Source organism: Saimiri boliviensis, chromosome 1 (assembly GCF_048565385.1).
Source record: "Saimiri boliviensis isolate mSaiBol1 chromosome 1, mSaiBol1.pri, whole genome shotgun sequence".
Classification (NCBI taxonomy): domain Eukaryota; kingdom Metazoa; phylum Chordata; class Mammalia; order Primates; family Cebidae; genus Saimiri; species Saimiri boliviensis.
Genome location: NC_133449.1, coordinates 301969115 through 301996236, shown reverse-complemented (window position 1 = coordinate 301996236; position 27122 = coordinate 301969115). Strand labels below are relative to the sequence as shown.

Sequence of the window (27122 nt, the reverse complement as noted above, 5' to 3'; positions counted from 1 at the left end):
CAAAAGTACTGGCAACAAAAGCCAAAATAGACAAATGGGATCTAATTAAACTGAAGAGTTTCTGCATAGCAAAAGAAACAATCACTAGGGTGAACTGGCAACCAACAGAATGGGAAAGGAATTTTGCAACCTACCCATCTGACAAAGGACTGCTATCCGGAATCTACAAAGAACTAAAACAGGTTTACAAGAAAAAACGAACCTATTCAAAAGTGGACAAAGGATATAAACAGACACTTTTCAAAAGAAGACATAGATGAGACTAATAAATATATGAGAAAATGCTCATCATCTCTGGTCATTAGAGAAATGCAAGTCAAAACTACACTGAGATACCATTTCAGGCCATTTAGAATGCTGATCATTAAAAAATCTGGAGACAACAGAATATGCCCAAAGGATTATAAATCATTCTATTATAAATACCCATGCACACATATGTTCGTGGATGAATCTGGAAACCATCATTCTCAGCAAACTGACACAAGAACAGAAAACCAAACACCACATGTTCTCACTCACAGGTGGGTGATGAACAATAAGCACACATGAGCACAGGAGGGGAACATCACACACTGGGTTCTGTTGGGGGGTGCAGAGTTAGGGGAGGAACAACAGGGAGTGGGAGGCTGGGTAAGCATAACATTGGGAGAAATGCCTGATGTGGGTGATGGGGGGATGGGGGCAGCAAACCACCATGGCACGTGTGCACCTTTACAACAATCCTGCAAGATCTGTACGTGGATCCCAGAACTTAAAGTACAATAAAATAAATAAATAAATAAATAAAAGAATCAATGCAGAGCAAAAAAGACTTGTTTTCAAAGGTAAAACACATTTTTTTATAGAAAAAATAGAAACCAAACACTGATTTGTGAGAATAATCCATAATTCAGACATGTTATTGGTCGATAAATATCTGAAAAATAAGGTACAAAAAAGTGAGTTACAGGGAATATTACAATCTGACAATTATTGTGCATTTAGCAATAGGACAGTACCACAGGGGCAAAGGAATCTCAAAGACCCCCTATAATCTAACATAAGCTAGCTGAGTTCATCTTGTTCTCAAATTGGACCTTTGACTCCAGCTTATCTGGCCCATTTCCCTATACTCTGAATACAGCTTGCTCATTCATACATCTTTGCCTTTGGTGACACCTTTTGATGTTCATGGAAAAATCCTCTAATCCCTAAATCACATGCCTCATTAAAATCCTTCCCTAGATACACCTTTTCCTCACAGTGTTCCCTACATAACAATACTATTCTTGCAGAATTGAGAGAGGACTCACTTAGATAAGATCAAGAAACAGTCCCGGACCTGCCACGTTCTCACACAAATATGTGTTACCATGAAATTACTCTCTCACTGTACCACACTTGTTTATTGTGTCCTGCCAAATTAGATCATAAACTATTCTGGAGTAAGAATGGTGTCCATTGTTCTCTTTGTTCCAAATCACCTGGTTGAATAAGAGGTTAATAAATGGTCATATACTTGCTATTTTAGACCTAAAAAATTTCTTCCTAAAAAAACAAAGTACTTAAAACAATTACAACAAAAGCAAGAGAAGAGGTTAATCTTCATAATGTCTTTATTTTAAGTGGCCTAGGTAATTACTATTATCTTCAAGTTTAAGTGCAATTCTTCGGAAGAGGTCGGAGGAAAGACGAGTGAGGACAATACAATTTTTTAATGTTCTAAGTACTACTCAAGAAGCAAAAAAGCAGATATCCTTCATTTCCATACAGACCAGAAATATGTGATGTAACAGGCTTCACACAGACCCCAAGTAAATTTGTTTATATGTGAGGAAGAATTTTTCACTGCACAGCTAACCACTGAAGGAAGCTTCTTAAAGGAAATTTCAAAAACCATGTAGACAACGATGTGTTTCAATTCGTTGGAACATTTTACTACTATAGGAACAATCGCTTTCTTGACTCTCCTCCCCCTGCCCTAGATCCATCATGAACAAGTGTCTTTGGAAAAATCTTACATTTAGAAAGTTGGATAGTCTTACTGGAGTGAAAGAAATAGTTCTTACCATTTTTATCCACAAATAACATAAAAATGTAACAATGATTGCAAGTAGATACTGAAGAAATAGAGATGACACTGCAGGTTTATAGAAGACACAAAGTCAAAGCAAAAGCAAGCAAAAAGTCATCAAATGGAGAAGAAATTATTCAGCCTTTCTCTTTTCTTGATCTGTACCTCTGAAGCTGGCATAAACCCTCATGTTTATTAGAAATGTTCTGAACAGGGAATCTTGAAGCAGGGATGTGTATCCTAGTCACTAATGGGATTATTTAATCTCCCTGAACCTCTGTTTTTCCCCCATTGATAAGATGAGAATGAGAATACTTATCTACCTATATAGGTGCGACCAGATGCTGTCATGAATATGAACATATTTGCTAAAGTAAAGTGAGCTATTACTGAAATGTATGATTATTATGGGAAATTTGGTGGGGAAAGTAGAATATGATTAGAATAGCATTTTACTATATTATTATTATTTTACCACAGCACAATTGCCGATTTTCCATTTAATACTTGTTGAGCACCAGGTTCCCAGGGTAGAGAAATAAACAAAACAAATATTCCTGCAGTGATTGAAGGAAAGCAAACTCTTGTCAAATACATGTTTGTGCCTCAGTACAATATAGCTAACATTTCCTGACTGCCGGCTAGACAACAAGTGCATAAATGTTTCCATATAAACACTCAGAGCTTAATCTTTTTGCTTAAACTATTTTCTGACATGGAAAGAGCCCAGGTTTTCTTTCAAAAAGATAAAAAATTTAGAATGCTTAGTAAAAGTTATGACATCAAATTAATAGAAATTGACTCAGTTTTTACCACTTAAACTTTACAGTGCTTGAACTGAATCAATATTGATTGAATTCTTTTGAGAAAACTTCAACCCTTACTAGTGTTGCTTCCTTCAGGTTGATTCAACAGAACTTTAATCCACCCAGATCATATGTGCTGGGCCTGGATGTGCCTCTGGAGAGCATCAAACTCTCCGTGTACACAAACAGCTTTTCACTCAATTTTTAAATCCCACTTCAATATCGTGGAATTTTAGAATTACAAAAGGACCTTACAGGTTAAAATCTTCCACTCATTCTAGGAGTCTTATAAAATATTCATGGACAATTTTGACCTGTCTTAAAGCTAGACTCCTTTCTATTATGTAAACATCTAAAAAAAAAAAAAAGCATCATATTCTTTCATTAGGTAGCCCAAACGATTATTTCATTGGTAAAATATTAAGACAAAGTCCATATTCCTGGAACATATTTAATGCCTCAATTTTGAAAAAAAAAGTCATTATTGTCCTCCATCAAAATTAGGTAGAACTGGAAAATTTTTTAAATTATTAGCTGGACTTAATGTATTTTTAGACCCTCAGAATAAAATACGTACATATTTGCTTTTTAACGCCCGAAATTATCACTAATGTTAGTAGTCTCCTCATCTCTTACATTATGTTAATACAGTATTTACTAATTAATTTACTCAAATATTTTACATTCTTAGTATATGTCGTGTAGATTACCAGTCCATGAAAAAAATCAAAATTCAATTCTTTATTGTAATTCTTATGTGTTACACAGGGGTGACTCTCTTGCCTCTTCTGCAGCATCTCAGACAATTCTCCATGCCCAACAATCTTCCCTCTCCTTCCATGTCTTACCCCAGACATATTTGGGGTTCATAAGTGGAGCACCACAACCCTTGGGCTACCTAAAATAAACCCCTTACAAGCACAGAAACTTTGGCCTGCAGGTTCGGTAGAATGTCCTTCTACCAGAGGACCCTGGATTCAAAAGGTGTTAGGCCATCTCCTAATGCACCTGGTAGAATTCTTTGCTGGCACTACAATTGCCTTTGGCTCTTACCTTCCTGAGCAGGGGTCCCTAACCCCCCAGGCAGTGGACTGAGACTGGTCTGCGGCCTGCTAGGAACTGGGCTGTACAGCAGGAGGTAAGTGGCAGGCAAGTGAGCATTACCACCTGAGACCTGCCTCCTGTTACATCAGCCACCATTAGATTCTGACAGGAGCATAAACTCTGTTGTCAACTGCACATGTGAGGGATCTAGCTTGTGCACTCCTTATGAGAATCTAACTATTACCTGATGATCCAAGGTAGAACAGTTTCATCCAAAAACCATCCCAACTGGTTTTGGGATAAAGCTGCCCAAGATGGAAACCAGTCTCTGTTGTCAAAAAGATTAGGGACAGCTCTTCCCAAGGACGGGACTTCCCAGTTGTGTTAGTCCATTTTGTATTGCTCTAAAGGAATATCTGAGACTGAGTAACTTATTCAGAAAAGAGGTTTCTTTGGCTCACAGTTCTGCAGACAATACGAGCATGGCACCACCACCCACTCAACTAGTGGTCAGACCTCTGGGAGCTTTTACTCATGGTGGAAGGCAAAGGGGAAGCCGGTGTTTCACATTGCAAGAGAAGAGGGAGGTCCCAGACTCTTAACCAGCTAAACTAATAGAGCAATAAATCACTCATTTCCATGGGGAGGGCATCAAGCCATTCATGAGAGATCTGCTCCCATAACACAAACACCTCCCGCTAGACCCCACCTCCAACACTGGGTGAATCACGTGTCATCATGAGAGTCAGAAAAGATAAAACATCCAAACAATATCCCCAGTTCTCACACCTGTGCAGTGCCTCCAATCAGGGTCATACATAAAGCTGCTGGTGCTGTCATTCGGCCTCTGAAGTTTTTGTTGCATGTGGGTGTGTGCATATGCATATCAGTGGTAACTCCTCAAAGCAAGCCTGGGACTTATCGTCATTTAAGTTCGCATCATGGCCATACTCTTTATATTCCAGTTCCTGGAAGAAAATCCCATGAAACTAAAAACAACAAAGCTGACCTCCATAGCCACCTCCCTTGTGGGAAATGAGTTATCTAAAATTCACAGGGAGGCATGTTTGGCATGGGATATAGAAATGATCCTTTTTAATGTAGTGCTTTTGGTAGAAAGAATACCCACACTTGGGACATTCATATTATATGCCATGAAAAACATACAACTTTCTGGTAAATATAACCTCTGAGATGGAATTCAACATGTATTTTGGATTTTAACCTTCAGACTCAGTACACAAACCCTGTCCAACTCAACTAGACTCAGTCATCCTGGGTGTTGGACAGAAATTACCAATGAGCTTAGTAAAAACAAACCAAGCTAAAGCAGACAACCAAAACTCCTCTTGAAAACATTTTTTTTTTTCAAGTTCTTAAAGGCATTTTTATATGTGCAATTTCTTATGCTCTGAAGAAATTTATTTTATATAATCATTTAAGAGATTAAATAACTAGTATAATGAATAGAAAATTACTTTTCAATTATGTGGTTACATTTCTGTACAAGGTCAAGTATAATTCATGGGAAAACAGAATCTGTCCAAATAAACCAAAGAATGACACAAATAAAAACTGTTCGAGAATTTGGAATTATTTCTGTAGAAACTGTTATGCAATTGCGTCACTATAACCACTCTTAGCATGAGTGGTAGAGAATGTATTTCCAAGGCAATTTTAGTGGCAAAATAAGATCTGAACACAATTGCCTTAAATAACTTAAAATAATCACAAATTCCATAATTAGGAATCTACTTATGGATCAACGCAAACGAGAGTCAGGAGTAGGTGGCAGCTCCAGTCAGAGCAGCATGTGGAGGCTTCCACTGTGAATTTTAGCTCCAGATTGACTCCAAGAACAAACCAGCAATACTGAGATGACTGACAGACCCTCTGAAAAAAACAGACTCCTTTCTCAGGAACCCAGAGACACCCCGAATACTATGAGAGACCCGGCTTTGGAAGTGGAAAACGTCCCCAATGGAGAAGCTGAAGCTGAAAGAAGGAAACCCTCTGGCAAGTTTCTGAGCCCGATTCGTCATTCACCTGGAAACAGACTCGGGGATGCTGCAGGGGGCATCGTGGAAGTGAGACTGGCCCTTCAGGTTTCCTGGGAGCTGGGTGAGGCCTGCGACTGCCAGCTTTCCCCCACTTCCCTGACAACCTGCAAGACCCAGCAGAGGCAGCCATAATCCTAGGTACACAATGCCAGTGACCTGGGAGTCTTATCCCCACCCACCACAGCAACCACAGCAAGACCTGCCCAAGGAGAGTCTGAGCTCACACACACCTGGCCCTGCCCTACATGACGGTCCTTCCCTACCCACCTTTGTAGGGAAAGACAAAGGGCATATAATCTTGGGAGTTCTAAGGCCCCACCCACCAATGGTTTCTCTCCACACTACTGCAGCTGATGCTTTCTGGGATGTGCCACCTCCTTGCAGGAGGCCAATCAGCACAAAAATAGACCTCTAAATCAACAAAGTTAAGAACCCTCATGGGTTCACTGCACCCTACACCACCTACTCCTGAACAGGCACTGGTATCCACAGCTGAGAGATCCATAGATGGTTCACATCACAGGACTCTGTGCAAACAATCTCCAGTACCAGCCCAGAACCAGGTAGACTCACCGGGTGGCTGGATCCAGAAGAGACAACAATCACTGCAGTCAGCTCACAGGAAGCCACATCCACAGGAGAATGGGGAGAATACTACACCACAGGAACACCCCATGGGACAAAAAATCAGAACAGCCTTCAGCCCTAGACCTTGCTCTAACACAGCCTAGCCCAATGAGAAAGAACCAGAAAACCAACCCTGGTAATATGGCAAAACAAGGCATGTCAACACCCCACAAAAATCACACTAGTTCGCCAGCAATGGATTCAACCCAAGAAGACATCCCTGATTCCCCTGAAAAAGAATTCAGGAGGTTAGTTAAGCTACTCAGGGAGGGACCAGAGAAAGGCAAAGCCCTGTGGGGGTGGGGAAAAAAAATCCAAAAAATGATACTAGAAGTGAATGGAGAAATATTAAAGGAAACAGACAGCTTCAAGAAAAAAAAATCCAAAATTCAGGAAACTTTGTTCATACTTTTAGAAATGTAAAATGCTCTGGGAAGTCTCAGCCATGGAATTGAACAAGTAGAAGAGAGAAATTCAGAGCTCAAAGATAAGGACTTTGAATTAACCCAACCCAACAAAGACAAAGAAAAATGAATAAGAAATTAGGAACAAAGCCTCCACAAATTATGGGATTATGTTAAATGACTAAACCTAAGAATAATTGGTAGTCCTGAGGAAGAAGAAAATTCTAAAAGTTTGGAAAACATATTTAGGGAAATAACTTAGGAAAACTTCCCTGGCCTAGATAGAGACCTAGGCATGCAAATACAAGAAGCATGAAGAAGACCTGGGAAATTCATCAGAAAAAGGTCTTTGCCTAGGCATATTGCCATCAAATTATCCAAAGTTAAGAGGAAAGAAAGACTCTTAAGAGCTGTGAGAGAGAAGCACCAGGTAACCTGTAAAACAAAACTTACCCGATTAAAAGCAGATTTACCTGCATAAACCCTACAAGCTCGAAGGGATTGGTGCCCTATCTTCAGCCTCCTCAAACAAAACAGTTAGCAGCCAAGAATTTTGCATCCAGTGAAACTAAGCATTATTTAAGAAGGAAAGATACAGTCATTTTCAGACAAACACACACTGACAGAATTGACCATTACCAAACCACCACTACAAGAACCGCTATAAAAGGAGCTCTAAATCTTGAAACAAAATCCTGGAATCACATGCAAACAGAATCTCTTTAACGCATAAATCACACAAAACCAATAAAACAAAAATACAAGGTAAAAAGCAAAAACAAAACAAAACAAACCATACAAAGTATGCAGGCAACAAAGAGCATGATGACTGCAATGATACCTCACATTTCAATACTAACATCGAATGTAAATGGCCCAAATGCTCCACTTAAAAGATACGGAACTGCAAAATGGGAAAGAACTCACCAACCAACCATCTGCTGCCTTCAGGAGTCTGGCCTAACACATAAGGACTCACAGAAACTTAAAGTAAAAGGCTGGAAAAAGGCATTTCATACAAAAGGACACCAAACTGAGCAGGGATAATTGTTCTTAGATCAGACAAAACAAACTTTAAAGCAACAGCAGTTAAAACAGACAAAGAGAGATATTACATAATGGTAAAAGGCCTTGTCCAACAGAAAAATACCACGATCCTAAACATATATGCAGCTAACACTGGAGTTCCCAAATTCATAAAACAATTACTAATGGACCTACGAAATGAGATAGACAGCAACATCATAATAGTGGGAGACTTCAATACTCCACTGACAGCATTAGACAGGTCATCAAGACAGAAAGTCAAGAAAGATACAATGGATTTAAACTATACCTTGGAATAAATAGACTTAACAGATATATACAGAATGCTTCATCCAACAACCACAGAATACACATTCTGTTCAACAATGCATGGAACTTTCTCCATTATAGACCATATGATAGGCCATAAAACTACCTCCAGGAAGTTTCAGACAACTGAAATTATATCAAGCACTCCATCATACCAACAGTGGAATAAAACTGGAAATAAACTCCAAAAGGAACCTTCAACACCACACAAATACATGGAAATTAAATAACCTGCTCCTGAAAGAGCACTGGGTCCAAAAGGAAATTGAGATAGAAATGTAAAAATTTATCAAACTCAATGACCTATTTAAATTACACAATCTATCAAAACCTCTGAGCTACAACTAAGGAGGTGCTAAGAGAAAACTTCATAGCCCTTAACACCTACGTCAAAAAGTCTGAAAGAGCACAAACAGGCCGGGCGCGGTGGCTCAAGCCTGTAATCCCAGCACTTTGGGAGGCCGAGGCGGGTGGATCACGAGGTCAAAAGATCGAGACCATCCTGATCAACATGGTGAAACCCCGTCTCTACTAAAAATACAAAAAATTAGCTGGGCATGGTGGCGCATGCCTGTAATCCCAACTACTCAGGAGGCTGAGACAGGAGAATTGCCTGAACCAGGGAGGCGGAGGTTGCGGTGAGCCGAGATCGCGCCATTGCACTCCAGCCTGGGTAACAAGAGCGAAACTCCGTCTCAAAAAAAAAAAAAAAGAAAGAGCACAAACAGACAATCTAAGGTCATGCCTCAAGGAATGAGAGGAAAAACATAACAAACCAAACCCAAACCCAGAAGAAAGGAAATAGCCAACACCAGACTAAATGTAATGGAAACAAACAAACAAAAGATAAATGAAACAAAGAGCTGGTTCTTTGGAAAAATAAATAAAACTGAGAGACCATTAACAAGATTACCCGAGAGAGAGAAACATCCCAATAACCTCACTGAGAAGCACAACCGAAGATATTATGAACACCTTGACAGAAACAAACTAGAAAAGCTAGAAGAGATGGATGAATTCCTGGAAATATACAGCCCTCTTAGCTTCAATCAGAAAGAATTAGATGCCCCAAACAAATAACAAGTAGCAAGACTGAAATGGAATTTAAAAGTTACCAACAATAAAAAGAAGTTCAGAAGCAGGTGGATTCATCACAGAATCCTACCAGATATTCAAAGAATTGGCAGCAATCCTTTTGACACTATTCCACAAGACAGAGAAAGAAGGAACCCTCCTTAATTCATTCTATGGAGCCAGCATCACCCTGTTACCAAAGCCAGGAAAGGACACAACTAAAAAGAAAACTACACAGCAATGTCCTAGATAAAGATACATGCTAAAATTCTTAATAAAATACTTGCTAAGCAAATCAAACAACATATCAAACAGATAATCCACCAAGATCAAGTACTTTCATACCAGGGATGCAGGGATGGGGTAACATAAACAAGTCAATAAATGTGCTGTAACACATTAACAGAATTAAAGACAAATATTACATGATCATCTCAATAGATGCAGAAAAAGCATTTAACAAAATCCAGCATCATTTTCTGATTAAAACTCTCAGCAAATTCGGTACACAAGGGACATACCTTAATTTAATAAAGGCCATCTATGTCATACCCACAGCCAACATAATACTTTCCCCTGAATGGGGAAAAGTTGAAAGCATTCCCCCTGAGAATGGAAACAAGACACGGATGGCTATTCTCACCATTCCTCTTCCCGATAGTACTGAAAATCCTAGCCAGGGCAAAACAGACAAGTGAAAGAAATAAAGGGCATCCAAACAAGTAAAGAGGAAGTCAAACTGACTCTGTTTGTTAACAATATGATCATCTACCTTGAAAACCCCAAAGGACTCCTCCAGAAAGCTCATAGAACTGATAAAAGAATTTAGCAGATTTCCCAATACGAGATTAATGTACACAAATCATCTCTTCTATACACCAACAACGACAAAAAGGAGAACCAAATCAAGAACTCAAACCCTTTCACAATTGCTGCCAAAAAAAAAAAAAAAAAGAAAAAAAAAAAAACAAACTTAGGAATATAGCTAACAAAAGGGTGGACAGACGTCTAGTAGGAAAACTACATAACACTGATGAAAGAAAACATAGGTGATGCAAACAAATGAAAACACATCACATGGTCCTGGATGGGTATAATTAATATTGTAAAAATGAGCATACTGCAATGTACAAATACATGCAATGCACAAACACGATGCAATTCCCATCAAAACTTCACCGTCGTTCTTCACGGAGTTAGAAAAACAGTTCTAAGGCTGGGCATGGTGGCTCACGCCTGTAATCTGAGCACTTTGGAGGCCAAGGTGGGTGGATCACCTTAGGTCGGGAGTTCAGGAAAAGCAGTTCTAAAATTCATATGGAAACAAACAAGAGCCAACATAGCCAAAGCACAACTAAGTAAAAGGAACAAATCTGGAGGCATCACACTTCCTAATTCCAAACTATAAGGCCATGGTCACCAAAACAGCATGGTACTGGTATAAAAACAGGCACATAGATCAATGGGAACAGAATAGAAAACTCAGAAATAAACCCAAATACTTACAGCCAACTGATCTTCAGTAAAGCAAGCAAAAACATAAAGTGGAAAAAGGACACCCTTTTCAACAAGTGGTGCTGGGATAATTGGCCAGCCACATGTAGGAGAATAAAGCTGAATCCTCATCTCTCACCTTATACAAAAATCAACTCAGACAGATTAAGGACTTAAACCAAACACCTGCAACTATAAAAATTCCAGAATATAACACCGGAAAAACCCTTTTAAGCATTGGCTTAGGCAAAGATTTTATGACTAAAAACCCAAAAGCAATTGCAATATAAACAAAGATAAATAGCTGGGAGATAACTAAAGAGCTTTCGCATGGCAAAAATAACAGTCAGCAGAATAAACAGTTAACTCACAGAGTGAGAGAAAATGTTCACAATATATACTTTTGACAAAGGACTCCTCATATCCAGAATCTACAACAAACTCAAACAAATCAGTGATAAAAAATCAACCAACCCCATCCAAAAGTGGGCTAAGACATGAATAGACAATTCTCCAAAGAAGACATGCAAATGGCTAGCAAAAAGTTAAAAAAATGCTCAACATCACTTATGATGTGGGAAATGCAAATCAAAACTGCAATGCAATACCACCTTACTCCTGCAAGAATGGCCATAATCAAAGAATTTAAAAACAACAACAACAACAACAACAGCAGTAGATGTTGGTGTGGTTGCGACAATTAGAGAACACTTCAACACTGCTAGAAGAAATATAAACTAGTACAGCCACTACGGAAAACAGGGTGGAGTTCCTTAAAGAACTAAAAGTAGAATTACCATTTGATCAAGCAATACCACTACGGGATATCTACTCAGAAAAAAAGTCATTATTTGAAAAAAGATACTTGCACATGCATGTTTATAGCAACACAATTCACAACTGCAAAATCATGGGACCAACCCAAATACTCATCAATAAATGAGTGGATAAAGAAACTGGCATACATATACATGATGGAATACTACTCAGCCAAAAAAGGAATAAATTAGCAGCATTTGCCATAACCTAGATGAGATTGGTGACTTATTCTAAGTGAAGCGACTCGAGAATGGAAAACCAAATATTGTATGTTCTCACTGATATGCGGGAACTAAGCTATGAGTACACAAAGGCTTAAGAGTGACACAGTGGACTTCGGTGACTTGGTGGAGGGGGGGAGGCACAAGGGACAAAAGCAACAAATACAATGCCGTGTATACTGCTCAGGCGATGGGTGCACTAGGATCTCACACATTACTAAAGAATTTACTCATGTAACCAAATACCACCTGCACCCCAATAACTTGTGGAAAATAAAATAACCAAGAATCTTCTTATGAAGTATTTGTTATGCACTAGGCATCGTTCTAGGAGGTTTACATATGTTGATTTATTTAATATTCTCACCAACCACTCTCAGGGGACACTATTGTCAACCTCATTTTACAGATGAGGGAATGAGACGTAGAAAAGTTAAATTACTTACTCAATGTTACACATAATACGTGGCAAAGCCAAGATTTAAAGTAATTAATAATGTGACCATATTTCAGGGGAAAACTCAATTGACTTGAGGAAATAAATTTAAAACGCATCAGTGTTTCCTTTGCATTTCAGCAGATAACGCATTGTGCCCCACTGCTACTGATGAACCATGTGGGAAGCTAGGTGAGGCCAAAGTCGGGGTTAACCAGCAGTCTGCTGGTCAGAAGAAGGGTGAGAAAGTGCCAGTGGTGTCCTACCCATTCTCTATCAGCTTATCTAGGACTCTCCAATCTCTCTACTTTCTGATTCTGCCTAATACAGAATACAGGACAAAACCTGTCTACCTGAGACTAAAATGATTCACCCATGGTTGGTGTCTAGGGACCATGTTAATCATGTCTGAAACTTGGTTTAACAAATGCACAATGAATCATCATCTCTTTCATCTCTTTAAAATATGACACAGTCATTAAAACATATCTAACTTGACTTCAAGATTCACAGGGCAGAGAATCAGAGGGTTGGATGGGCATGGGGAGCTGGGTGCAGGCTCAGTCTCATCTGGTCTTCGCTTGCCTTCCTCTAAGCCAGATTGCCTGAGGGGAGGAGCAGTGTAACATCTGCCTCCAGTGATGAAAATCCACCCTCTCAACAGAACGGCCATAAATTGAGAAGAGTGAAGTACTGAGTTCTGAAACTCAGTACTTCATGAGTGAAGACTCGTCCCAAACTCCTTAGATGTAAGTTTACTATCTATCTGTGGATGTTATCAGACTACATAATATTGTAAATTTATCCAGACCGTCTTTTAGTTATTTTGAGTGAGTTATGCTTTTTCAATTAGTTGATGGTTCTTTTTTAAAACAGGGAAGAAATGCAGATAACTGTTTTCTCACCATAAACTGAGCACATATGATGCTTCAAGCCATATAAATGTTTCATGGGTTTTGTGAACTGTACTGGTAGGAGGAGAATTCTGTCATGTCACCTCATAACTGTTTGTGTAAAATCAACATGACAACAGCTTAAAATTGAAATCTAAGTTCAAACCTGATTAATAGTTTCATAAAATCTACAGTGGTAGTAAGTGATTGCAGGAAGGAAAAAATTATCTGGGTAGTTTTCAGCCATACTGATGTGTACAATGAATCTAGGGGTGATTAAATGTTGAGTGCATAAATAAATGAGTTAATTATAGATTGATGGCCTAAATAGTACATACAACTTAGTTATATCACTGACTATCTAGATGATTCTGCTTCCATGAATTGGTTTTTCTAGCTCCATTCTTTCCAAATCATCAGGAATGCTTGATTTACTGCCTGACTAACCAGGAGCTTCACAGGTATCTTCTCATCCTTGAGCCAAGGGCCTTCACTCATCACTATTTCTTTCCTTGATTATTACTTGCAAGTGATAAATGTACTTGCTTTTCGGCCGTGCACGGTGGCTCAAGCCTGTAATCCCAGCACCTCGGGAGGCCGAGGCGGGTGGATCACAAGGTCGAGAGATCGAGACCAACCTGGTCAACATGGTGAAACCCCGTCTCTACTAAAAATACAAAAAATTAGCTGGGCATGGTGGTGCGTGCCTATAATCCCAGCTACTCAGGAGGCTGAGGCAGGAGAATTGCCTGAACCCAGGAGGCGGAGGTTGCGGTGAGCCGAGATCGCACCATTGCACTCCAGCCTGGGTAACAAGAGCGAAACTCCGTCTCAAAAAAAAAAAAAAATGTACTTGCTTTTCATCATCTCTTCTTCCAATACATGCCCCATGATGAGAAGGACTCAGCCTGGCTTGTTATTCCCATAAGGACAAAAGACAACTAAAAATAAGAAGCTCAACTCTGTGTAAAGGACTGAATTGTGCCCCACACTAAATTTGTATGTGGAAGTCCCAGCCTCCAGTGTGACTTTATTGGAAGAGAGGGCCTTTAAAGAGTTAATTAAGGTTAGATGAGATGACAAGGATTGGGCTTCAGTTTGATAAGACTGGTATTCTTCTAAGAGGAGAAAGAGACACAAGAGATCTCTCTCCCTGTGCATGCGGAAAAGGCCACATGGGAGAGAGTGAAAAGGTAACTGTCTCCAAGATAGGAAGAGCAGTCTCACCAAAAGCTAACCCCACTGGCACCTTCATCTTGGACTTTCGGCCTCAAGAACAGTGAGCAAATAAATATCTGTTGTTTAAGTTACCCAATCTGTAGTATTTTGTTAGGAAGCCTATAATTACTAACTGAATAATATATTCTCCATGTTAAAAATAAGAAAAGAAGCACCTTTTGCTTTGGGTGTTTACTTTAGAGAGCTTGTACATCTTTGTCATTTTGAAATGTATGTAAATATTCTTAAAAGATAACTTAGTCTCATTAGTTTTAAGACCCAAGGATGCTGTTCTGAAAGCCTGGGAATCATCACTTTGAAAATTATCAAGGAAGATAACACCTCCATTTCTCAGGTTCAGTAGGAGGCTGGGAGGGTAAGTTCAGCAGGTATCTTACTCCAAGTTGCAAGAAACCTCCTTTTATAAAGACATAAGAAGTTTATTTTTTCTTGGAAAAGCCAATTGTCTAAAAGAGATGGTTACCCCAATTACTAAGAAAATTTAAAATGAAAGGTGTGTGACAAATGGGAATGTAAAGTCCTCTTGAGGACAAGTTATTGCTTACCTTGAGAATTAGTATGTTAAAGGTTGTATCTGCCTGTTATATAAAAAGGTGAGGTTTTTTTTTCTGTCTTTGCAATTTCTGAGCTGATTTCCTGAGAAGTGCATCTTACTCTGTTGTTTAATGCTAAAAGAAATAAAGGTTATTCAATTAGAAAAAGAGGAAGTCACATTTTCTCTATTTGCGGATGACATGATTGTATATTTAAAAGACCCCATTGTCTTAACCCAAATCTCCTTAAGTTGATAAGCAACTTCAGCAAAGTCTCAGGATACAAAATCAATGTGTAAAAATTATGAGCATTCCTATACACCAGGAACAGACACACAGAGAGCCAAATCATGAGTGAACTCCCATTCACAGTTGCTACAAAGAGAATAAAATACCTAGAAATACAACTAACAAAACATGTGAAGGACCTCCTCAAAAAGAAGGACAAACCACTGCTTAAGAAAATAAGAGAGGACAGAAACAGATATAAAAACATTTCATGCTCATGGTTAGGAGGAATCGATATTGTGAAAATGGCCATACTGCCCAAAATAATTTACATATCCAGTGCTATCCACATCAAGCTACCAATGACTTTCCTCACAGAATTGGAAAATAAACACCTTAAGCTTTAAACGGAACCAAAAGTGAACCAACATAGCCAAGACAATCCTAAGCACACAATTATAGAGACATCATACTACCTGACTTCAAACTATACTACAAGGCCACAGTAATCAAAACACCGTGGTACCGGTACCAAAACAGATATATAGACCAACGGGACAGAACAGAGGCCTTGAAAGTACCACCACACAGCTACAACTGTCTGATCTTTGACAAACCTGACAAAAACAAGCCATGGGAAAGGAAACCCCAGGTAACAAATGGTATTGGAAAACTGGCTAGCCATATGCAGAAAGCTGAAACTGGATCCCTTCCTTGAACCTTATACAAAAATCAACTCTGGATGGATTCAAGATTTAAACATAAGACCTAACACCATAAAAAGCCTAGTGAAAAACCTAGGCAATACCATTCTGGACATAACCATAGGCAAGGACTTCATGACTAAAACAGCAAAAGCAATGGCAACAAAAGCCAAAACAGACAAATGAGATCTAAGTAAACTTAAGAACTTCTGCACAGCAAAAGAAACTAGCATTAGAGTGAACTGGCAACCAAAAATGGGCAAAATATTTTGTGACAGAGATGAAGAGACACTTTTCAAAAGAAGACATTCATGCAGCCAACAAACATGAAAAAAAAGCTCATCATCACTGATAATTAGAGAAATGCATATCAAAACCACTTTGAGATACCATCTCATGCCAATTAGAATGGCAATCATTAAAAAATCTGGAGACAACAGATGCTGGAGACAATGTGGAGAAACAGGAATGCTTTTACACTGCTGTTGAGAATGTAAATTGTTCAACCATTGTGGCAGACAGTGTGGTGATTCCTTAAGGATCTAGAAATAGAAATATCGTTTGACTCAGGAATCCCATTATTGGATATGTACCCAAAGGATTATAAAACATTCAATTATAAAGACACGTATACACGTATGTTTATTGTGGCACTGTTTACAATAGCAAAGACTTTGAACTAACCCAAATGCCCATCATAGATAGACTGGACAAGGAAAATATGTCACATATACACCATGGAATACTGTGCAGCCATAAAAAATAACTTCATGTCCTTTACTGCAACATGTCGTGGACCGTCCGGACGGGTAGGCACGTCTGCCCGGGGGTCTCTCGACCTGCAAGAGGGTCCCAATACCTGGAAGAGGGAGTGCGCCTGAGAAAATAATAAAGACAGAGAGAGAGAAAGCGAGGCGTCTGGAGGGCTGATAGGCTGTGCCTAAACAGCAAATTTTATTTTTCAAATGCCAGGAATAAATACACTTTCTTGGCTCTGGTTTACGTCATAGCAAGAGGAATGTAAATGTATGCCTCACATGGCCTATACAATAGAGAAATCAGATACACAATGGTTGCAAGAGGAAATGCAAATGTATACCTTACATGGCCTATACAATTGAAAAGTCAGATACACAATCAGTGGTTGTAAAAAGTAACAGAATTTCCTGTAATCACAAAGCTTGTTTGCATCCAGACATTATTCCTCCTGGCTGCAGGTATCTCCGGTTTGATCTTGTTTTAGAACTGAGATGTGAAAAGTTTTTTGGTTTTGCTCATCAGAATATCTTTTAACCGGATTCTCCTTTGTCTACTCCTAACTCAACTTAACTCAATTTCCCATTCAGGAATCTCTGAGTCAGGAATCAAAGCCATCCCTTATGGTGGCATTTGCTTTGCAAATATCGACAGTTAAACCATTAGGCAGTCAGGTAAGTAAAGAAAAGGTTAAAACTTATTCTTAAAAGAGTCATAAAAAAGGTTAAAAAGCAGGAACTGGTTGCTGGTAGGGGGTCACTCGGTCTAGCAGCAACGCATAGTTTTAGGCCCAAACGATATTGTGGCTGATGATATTGTGGCTGATATTAGAAACTGATCAATCATCTTTCGGTTCCTATATTCCGGATAGCTCGACTGCCTCCAGTAGGAAACTGTGTTTGGGATCAAACTCACCGTATAGTGAGACTCACGCCTTTTAGGGGTCTCACACGGGAGCGTTCCCCACAATTCCCTCTTTTTTTGTTTTTAAATGCAGCTCAAAAAGTTTGAGCTGAAGGTGCTGGAGGGAGGAGAACACAAGGCGGAAGAGGAACGGCAAGAGAATGATGAGTACAAGGAGAAAACCTCCAATGCCAATCAAGGTAGAAAGGGAAGGTAAATGAAAACCACGAGTCCAAGAGGACAACGTGTCCACAATGTCGCGGGCAATAGTGGCATCCTGCGGCAGCTGTCTTCGAGAAAAGTCAATAGCATGAATTTGACGCTGTAAGCGAAAAATGTCTAAAGACAGATTGTTGTGACTCCAAATGCCTTGTAGATGGGCACGGACCAGAGGCCAGTCCCATTCTGAGTCATTATAAGGAGCACTAGTAACACAAATGGAATTATAATCAGCATGACAACGGAAACGAAGACGAGACTGAAGATTATGAACCTTGTCACCCAAAACAGTAACAGTTTGTTCTAAAGCATTAAGCTTAGCCTCCAATTTAGAATCAATATCAATTTGAGTACCCAAAGAAACAGAAACATTATGGGCTAGATGGTTAACAAATGTGGCAGCTTGAATACTGTGAGCTAAACTTACAGCTGCTGTGGCAGCCGTGGCCACAACACTAACAATAGTCAAAATACTAGCAATAAGAATACCCAGAAAACGTTTGGGGCGGACAATTAAATCGCGGATGTCATGTAAAATTTGCAGGCTATATTCATCATACCAGGGGCCAGAAACATTAACAGGAAGCATAACATAAGGGGGTTGATGAACAACGAGAATAGTGTGGGCAGGAAATATAGAGGAATCAATGCAGTTGGTAAGAGTGCAAGAAGGGCAAGAAATATGGTAGTGACCAGAAGAGACGGAAATGTTAATATGACCATAAAGTAAGGCGTAAGGAGAAGCAACACAGGCTTGAACATAATGTTGGGAGTGAGAAGGGTAAGAAACACTGCGGGTACCGGCCTTCCAATAACTAGGGGTAAGAGCAGTAAAAAGACGCCAGAGAGACGTATAGGTGCGGCCAGAGGAGGTAGAAAAAATAGGAGTGGCCCAGCCGCCGGGGGACTGGTACCGGTCAAAGGAGGTAGAGAGCGGCGCAGGGAGAGACCAATCATAAAGAGTAAAACCACTAGAAAGGGTATAGGTAAGGGCAGTGCGTTGTTTAGGGTAGCAGAGTTTCCAGGGGGGAGAGGGGTCAAAAGAGGAGTTAACAGCATGACAGCGAGAGCGGGGAATAGACGGGAAATCAGGAGAGGAAGAATTCCATGACTCTTTGATACCAAGATAGGTGAGAAGCCAGTCCCTAGCATAGAAAGAGGTTTCGCCCTTAAGGAGGGCAGAAGGGCCTTCAAATGTGGTGAGATGCTTCATTCCTAATTCAAAGCAAAAGGGACCGTTGGTAGAGGGGAGAATGGGCAAGAAGGGAATGCGAATATTGAGAGCAAGTTGGTCCCATATTTTTGACGCATAAAAACACATAGGGGGAGAAGCAGCTTGGGCAAAATAGGAGTAATTGGCAGTTTGAGGGGTAATATGAGTGGAGGAAGGGAAGCCAAAAAGAGAAGTATCATTCAAATAAACAGGAAAAGCAGGGTCAGTCCAGGTAACAGGACGGAGGATAGGAGGGTCTGGGACATAAGCCCAAAGGATTTGAGAAGAATCAGCAGAGTGAGCTTGGGAGGGGGAAACCTGGCAGGACAATATGGCCATCATGGCAATAAACATGACTGCAGGGGAACGGGAGTGTCCTTGTTCAAGAACAAGCTGGGTCGCTTCGGCAGTCAGACGGCGAAGTTGAGACCAGGTCGGCAGGGCATTGCCGTGGAGCGGTGTGCAGATTCGTTGTGTCCGTCGCAGGCGGCGGCGTCTCCGGTGGGGTGGCGGTGTCAGTGTCAGGCGACGAAATCGAGGAATTAGGGTGTTTGTTCTGCCGTCGAACTGGTCCATGCTTGACAAGACGTTCAGGTACCCAAATTGGCGAGGCAGCAGACCTGGGAAAAACACAAACATGTCCTCGTCCCCAGATGAGGACTGGATCTGGTCCATGCCATTGGTTAGCTAAAGGATCTTTCCACAAGACCTCAGCTGTAGCCTTATCCTGAGGGTGCCAGAAACGGTCGGCGGCGGAGAAGCCATTAGCATCCAAAGTTAAGAAATTTAGGACATATAAGGCATGACGCAACCAGTTGTGAGGCGTCTTATGAATAAAGTGAAGGGTGCTGCCCTGTTTGAGCTTGTGTAGTAAAGTTTTGAGGACAGCATGGGAGCGTTCCACAACGCCCTGACCCTGAGGATTAAAGGGAATGCCAGTGCGATGACAAATCTGAAACTGAGAACAAAAGTTAGCAAAACCTTTGCTGGTATAGGCAGGACCGTTATCAGTCTTTAAAATCTTGGGGGGTCCTATAATAGAGAAAACTTGTAAACAGTGAGAAATAACATCCTTCACAGCTTCACCTGTATGAGCAGAGGCCACGACAAAATGAGAATAGGTGTCAATGGTAACATGCACATATTGTAATTTACCAAAGGGTGCAAAATGAGTGACATCCATTTGATAAATATGGCCTGCCTGCAAGCCTCGAGGATTAACCCCGTGATGTTGGGTAACAGGCAGGTGAGGCAAACAAGCTGTACAGGTTTTAACGATTTGTCGAGCCTGCTCTCTAGTTATCTTAAATTGCAAACGAAGGCTGCGCGCACTTTGGTGATGCAGCGCATGAGAAGCCTCGGCCTGTTGGATAGGAGATAAAACAGGGAAAACATGTTGAGTAAGTTGATCAGCAAACGAATTACCCTCAGTCAGGGGGCCAGGCAGGGTAGAGTGAGCCCTGATATGTCCTATAAAGAAAGGATGAAAACGTTTTCTCACCGCTTGCTGCAAGGGAAGGAGGAGATGAATTATTGGAGAGGAGTCTGAAAAGGAAAGAGGAGCAGTTTCTAAATTTTGTATCAGATTAACCACATACTGACTGTCAGAATAGATATTTAAAGGCGTATCCCAATTTTCTAAAACATACTGGACTGCCAGTAACTCCACACGCTGTGCCGAATGTTCATTTGTCTGGAAGGAAAACGGCTGTTTGTTGACCGTTCCAGCTGCAATCCCAGAAGAGGAACCATCAGTAAAGGCTAAAGAAGCAGAAGGCAAGGGCGATTTAACGCAGGTTTGTGGAAAGATAAGAGAGCACTGTGAATAAAATTGTAGTAGTTTATCAGCAGGATAATGACACAAAATTTGTCCTGAAAAACCTGCAAAAGCAATTTGCCAAGAGTCAGAAAACTGCCACAGCCACTGCTGTTGGGCATTAGTATATGGAACAACAATTTTCAAAGGATCAGTGCCAAACAGAGTTAAGGCACGTTGCCTGCCCTTGGCAACCAACGTAGCCACCAGGTCAAAGTAAGGGGAAAGGACTTTACCATGACTGGCTGGAAGGTGGATCCATTCCAAAATCCCTTGTTGCCAAAAAACTCCAGTGGGGGTGTAAGCAGTGCGAAGAATGCAGTAACACCATGGCATATTGTCTTTAATTCTGTTCAATTTTTGTTGACGGAGGGCGTCATGCACAAGTTGCAGAGCCTGTTTAGCAGGATCCGATAACGATCTAGGAGAGGTTGGTTTGGAAGGACCCTTTAACATATCAAAGAGGGGCTTAAGTTGACCTGTTGTAAGTTTTAAACTAGGGCGAATCCAGTTAATATCACCCAAAAACTTTTGGAAATCATGTAAAGTCTTAAGATTACCTGTGGACAAAAGTGGAGTTTTAAAGGAGACCTGGTTAGACTCAATGAGTCTTCCAAGATAATGGTAAGGAGTAACAGTTTGAACCTTGTCTGGAGCAATGATAAGATTAGCTCTATTAAGACAATATTTTAGGAGTTCATATGCCTGAAATAAAAGAGACTGCGAAGGGGCAGCCAGCAATAAATCATCCATATAATGCAATAGTAGAGCATCAGGAAAGTCCTGACGTACTGGGTAAATGGCCTTGGCAACATAGGATTGACATAAAGTAGGACTATTTGCCATTCCCTGTGGGAGAACGACCCATTCATATCTATCATAAGGCCTCTCAAAATTGGTAGATGGAACGCTAAAGGCAAAACGTTTGCAATCAGCCGGAGCCAAAGGGATGGTGAAAAAGCAGTCTTTTAAATCAATAACTATAAGATGCCACTCCTGCGGCACCACAACAGGAGAGGGCAAGCCTGGTTGTAGCGGCCCCATAATTTCCATGGTTTCATTAACTTTCCTTAAGTCCTGTAATAGTCTCCATTTACCAGAACGTTTTTTAATGACAAAAATAGGAGAATTCCAAGGACTGTTAGTAGGCCGAATATGACCCGCATCAAGCTGTTCCCGAACCAACTCGCGGGCGGCAGTAATTTTTTCGGAAGACAGGGGCCATTGTTCTACCCATACCGGGGAATCAGATTTCCATGTGATAGCATCAGCATGAGCATCGGGAATTACAGTGGCCCCTTGGAAAAATACCCTAAACCTCGTTTGTCATATTTTGGAGAAGGAGAAATAGGCTCCGGTACTCCCTGTAAATTTTTACCTAAGTCTTTTCCTTCTTGGTAATCTTGTCTTTTCATAATCTGCCAAGCAAAATTTCCAATATTAAGTTTTGCTTCCATTGCTTCTAAAACATCTCGACCCCACAAATTAAACAGGAGTCCTGGAAGGATATAAGGACGAAAATATCCCTCATGTCCCTAAGCATCAGTCCACTTTAATAAATTAGTAGATTGTTCAGGATTATTACTCATTCCAATTCCTTGTAAAGAAGTCATAGAAGGGGAGGAAGGCCACTGTAAAGGCCAGTGATTAGATGAAATAACAGAAATATCAACTCTAGCATCTAGCAGACCCTTAAAAGGCTTGCTAGCAATCCATATAGTCAATTCAGGGCGAGTCAGTAATAGACTGCACCCAATAAGCGTGATTTGAGGATCCAAAAGCGGAGCAACCTCGAGTCTCAGTGGAAAGGGGTTTGCCTATAGAGGTATTCACAGGTATGACAAGAAGCTGCGCTATAGGCTTATCAGGAGTTAGAGTAAATATTCCACGAGGTGCCCAAACAATAACTTTAATTTTTCTAAAAGACTAGATTTACTGAGGACTTGAACCAACAACCTTATAGTTGCAGGCCTCACACTTTAATGAGCTAACAAGTCACTTGCTTTACAGAGTTAGAAAGTTTTTCTTAAATTGTATTTTGGATGCAAATTTGGCCACCTGAGGCGGTGTAGCTTGCCTGAGACCTGAGCGGGCGGGGCTTGCAGTTGGCAGAGAAAGGAAAAAAAAAATGTCAGTTTAAAACTGAGCTAGCAGTTTCTGGGCCTTTGGCCCTGCTGCGAGGACCCCCGCCCCAATCATGCGGAGGCAAAGCTTCTGTGGTCAAATTTTCTAAGAGAGAAACAGAAGGACAAACACATTCACAAAGCTTTCTCCAAACAGCAGTCAATACGACAGTTTGAGGTAGATTATTACCTGGAAGGCAAAATTGATTAAGCTTTTCTCCATTAAGTCCCCAAGCTTTGTCATCCGAACTTTCACCTTCAGGGATCCAAGAACACAATTCACGAACAATTTGCAAAAATTTCTGTACATGACTAAACTTTACATCACGACCTCTAGTCTTAATCATAAAATGTATAAACAACTTATATTCCTTAGACTCTAAATGCCCCATGTTTTACTCCAGCCTGAAAACTTGAAAATCAACACTTGTATATACACGATTAAGAAAACAACTCAAAAACTTAACTGCTGCAGCCTCACTCCTTAATTGATGTGCGTCACTGTAATCCCTCGTGTCCAGGCCCCGCGTCGTGGTCGCCAAATGTCGTGGACCGTCCGGACGGGTAGGCACGTCTGCCCGGGGGTCTCTCGACCTGCAAGAGGGTCCCAATACCTGGAAGAGGGAGTGCGCCTGAGAAAATAATAAAGACAGAGAGAGAGAAAGCGAGGCGTCTGGAGGGCTGATAGGCTGTGCCTAAACAGCAAATTTTATTTTTCAAATGCCAGGAATAAATACACTTTCTTGGCTCTGGTTTACGTCATAGCAAGAGGAATGTAAATGTATGCCTCACATGGCCTATACAATAGAGAAATCAGATACACAATGGTTGCAAGAGGAAATGCAAATGTATACCTTACATGGCCTATACAATTGAAAAGTCAGATACACAATCAGTGGTTGTAAAAAGTAACAGAATTTCCTGTAATCACAAAGCTTGTTTGCATCCAGACATTATTCCTCCTGGCTGCAGGTATCTCCGGTTTGATCTTGTTTTAGAACTGAGATGTGAAAAGTTTTTTGGTTTTGCTCATCAGAATATCTTTTAACCGGATTCTCCTTTGTCTACTCCTAACTCAACTTAACTCAATTTCCCATTCAGGAATCTCTGAGTCAGGAATCAAAGCCATCCCTTATGGTGGCATTTGCTTTGCAAATATCGACAGTTAAACCATTAGGCAGTCAGGTAAGTAAAGAAAAGGTTAAAACTTATTCTTAAAAGAGTCATAAAAAAGGTTAAAAAGCAGGAACTGGTTGCTGGTAGGGGGTCACTCGGTCTAGCAGCAACGCATAGTTTTAGGCCCAAACGATATTGTGGCTGATGATATTGTGGCTGATATTAGAAACTGATCAATCATCTTTCGGTTCCTATATTCCGGATAGCTCGACTGCCTCCAGTAGGAAACTGTGTTTGGGATCAAACTCACCGTATAGTGAGACTCACGCCTTTTAGGGGTCTCACACGGGAGCGTTCCCCACAGCAACATGGATGAAGCTGAAAACCATCATTCTCAGCTAACTGACACGAGAACAGAAAACCCAACATTGCATGTTCTCACTCATAAGTGGGTGTTGAATAATGAGAACACACAGACACAGGTGGGGGAACATCACACACTGGGGCCCAGGGGGTTGAGGGGCCAGGGAGGAATAGCATTAGGAGGAATACCTAATGTAGATGATGGGGCAATGGATGCAGTAACAACCACCATGGCATGTGTATACCTATTGAACAAGCCTACATGATCTGCACATGTATTGCAGAACTTAAAACACAATAAATTTTTCTAAAAAATAAGTGGATAGTGAACAATGAGAACACATGGACATAGGGAGGGGAACATCACACACTGGAGCCTGTGGGTGGTGGGGGAGGGGTGGGGAGGAACAGGCAGGGGTGGGGGATTGGGAAGGGATAACAGGAGAAATACCTAGTATAGTTGACGAGAGGATCAGATGCAGCAAAGCACCAAGATACGTGGATAGCTATGTAACAAACCTGCACGTTCTACACATGTACCCTGGAAATTAAAGTGTAATAATAGTATTTCTTTCTCTTCTACTTTTGTGGAGAAGTTTCCTTGGTTGGGAGGAAATTTTGTTTTCAATTATTTGTCTCTAACACCTCCCAGTCTCAGTGAGAATATTAAACATATATATATATATATATATATATATATATATATATATATATAAACATCTTTTAAATTAGTATTTTATCTCTTCATCTGTATTAGTCCAATTTGCATTGCTGTAATAAAGGGATACCTGAGGCTGGGTAATTTATAGGGAAATGAGGGTGATTAGACTCATGGTTGTACAGACCGCCCAAGAAACATGGCACCAGCATCTGCTTTTTGTGAGACCTCAGGGAGCTTACAATCATGGCAGAAGGCAAAGGGGAGCTGGCACCTAACATAGTGAGAGAGGAAGCAAGAGACAGACGGGGGCAGTATCACACTTTAACAACCAGATCTCAGTGAGTGAAGAGAGCAGGAATTCAGCCATTACCGTGAGGAGGGCACCAAGCCATTCATGAAGGATCTGCCCAATGAGCCAACACCTCCCTCCCAGCAGGCCCTACCTCCAACACTGGGAATCACATTTCAACATGAGATTTGAAGGGGCCAAACATCCAAACGATATCACCATCTCTGTTACTACTGTATCTACACAGATAATGAGGGGTTCTGTTAGACTTCATTAAATCTTAATTCTGCTGCCTGTATCAGATGAACAATGGTAGGCTGATAATGAGAAATCAGAGGTATAGGCCAAAACTGGTTTTACTCAAATGGCCATAGCATCATTTTAAATGTTTGGAAAAATTAGATTTCTTGGGTTAGTGCGCTGATTAGTGGAAAATGCCCTGTACTTGCAGTTGGAAGAATGGGATCTGAACTCCGTTCAACCACTGACTATGTGAGTCATACCAGTCTCCTAATTTCACTGTGAAGCCCAATCTCCTCATCTGAAAACGTCTCTTGTTTCTTATAGGGTCACTGAGAGACCAGATGAAATATTACAGGTGTGCTTTGCGTGATGAACACTTGTACCCTAGTGCTTTCTTGGTATTCACTAACCTTGCCATCTAAAGGGACTGTGACATTTACCAGCTAGTTTCCAAAGGGGCTTACTCCTAAAGGAAAGGAAAACTGATTTTCCATTTCCAGTTCATCTGTCCATTCTTCTACTCCTTTAAACTTCTTCATAAAGACTTTCCTGCCTTTCAGCATTGTTTTCTTTCTTTAATAACATAGGATATGGTGCTCACAGTTTTGCACATTTAATTTCTTCTCCATTGAGGGTTATGGTTCCTAAGGGGGGTGCCCTATCAAGTTACCTTGTCTTTTCAGCTAAAGAATTCAAGGTGTTTATAAACTGAGGGAATACAATGACTTCAAGTGGAAAATAAAATGAGGAATAACTGCATACTACAAGATAGCAGTGCAATTTAGAGCTAGAACAGGCCTAGTGTGTTCTAAATCTAGCATAAACACACTTTACATTATAAATATGTATTGTAAGTAAACAACCAAGCTTTCTGTTGTGATTTATTTATTTAGGTTTCTCTCTAATTTGGTCTTGAGGTCTCTCTTTAAAGGAGGCTAGAAACCAGCCCATCTCCAGGAGAGCCCTGGCCAGGGGGAAAGGCAGGCTCTGGGGTGTCAGTCAGTTAAGGCATGAGGAGGAGGCAACATCAAAACACAGGAACAGAAGAAATCTCTAACTTTTATACATCCTGGAGAAGTTCGGGGAGCGTCTGGAGCCTGAGGGGTAGTCTGAAGGCCGTGAGAAACCAGAGAGCAGAGGGAGGGCCTGAAGCTTTGTTCTGGGACTTTCCTGTGAGGGTGTGGCTTTGCTGATTTAAGAGAACACGTGGAGCTGGGCTTATTTACAGGGTTCTGGTGTTGACCATTAGGTTTTATCATGATCAGCAGCTCTGTGATGGGTGGGTTCTGGCGCAGTGGGATGAAGAGCAAATGGGCCACATCACAACCACTCGGGGAGGGGGAGGGTTACCCAGATCGGAGGGGATACAGTGAGACTGGGCTTCAGACAACTTAGGTCAGGTCTGAAACTGGATGCTGAGGCAGCA

The 27122-nt window shown here is 40.8% G+C and overlaps 1 protein-coding gene across 1 annotated transcript; it reads right to left on the bottom strand.

Moving 5' to 3' along the window:
• Window positions 1-16913: 16913 nt before the first annotated feature.
• Window positions 16914-24497, bottom strand: LOC141581638 (endogenous retrovirus group K member 25 Env polyprotein-like). The gene is made up of 2 exons (XM_074387743.1): window positions 23492-24497; window positions 16914-19705 (listed from the first exon to the last, which is right to left on the bottom strand). Exon 2 carries the CDS (start codon window positions 19659-19661, stop codon window positions 17697-17699), a length of 1965 nt encoding a protein of 654 aa, XP_074243844.1. The 5' UTR covers window positions 19662-19705; window positions 23492-24497; the 3' UTR covers window positions 16914-17696.
• Window positions 24498-27122: the final 2625 nt, after the last annotated feature.

What these genes read in the sequence shown, in the direction of transcription:
- LOC141581638 (XM_074387743.1), bottom strand. Translation starts at nt 19,661, where the DNA reads ATGGACCAGTTCGACGGCAGAACAAACACCCTAATTCCTCGATTTCGT.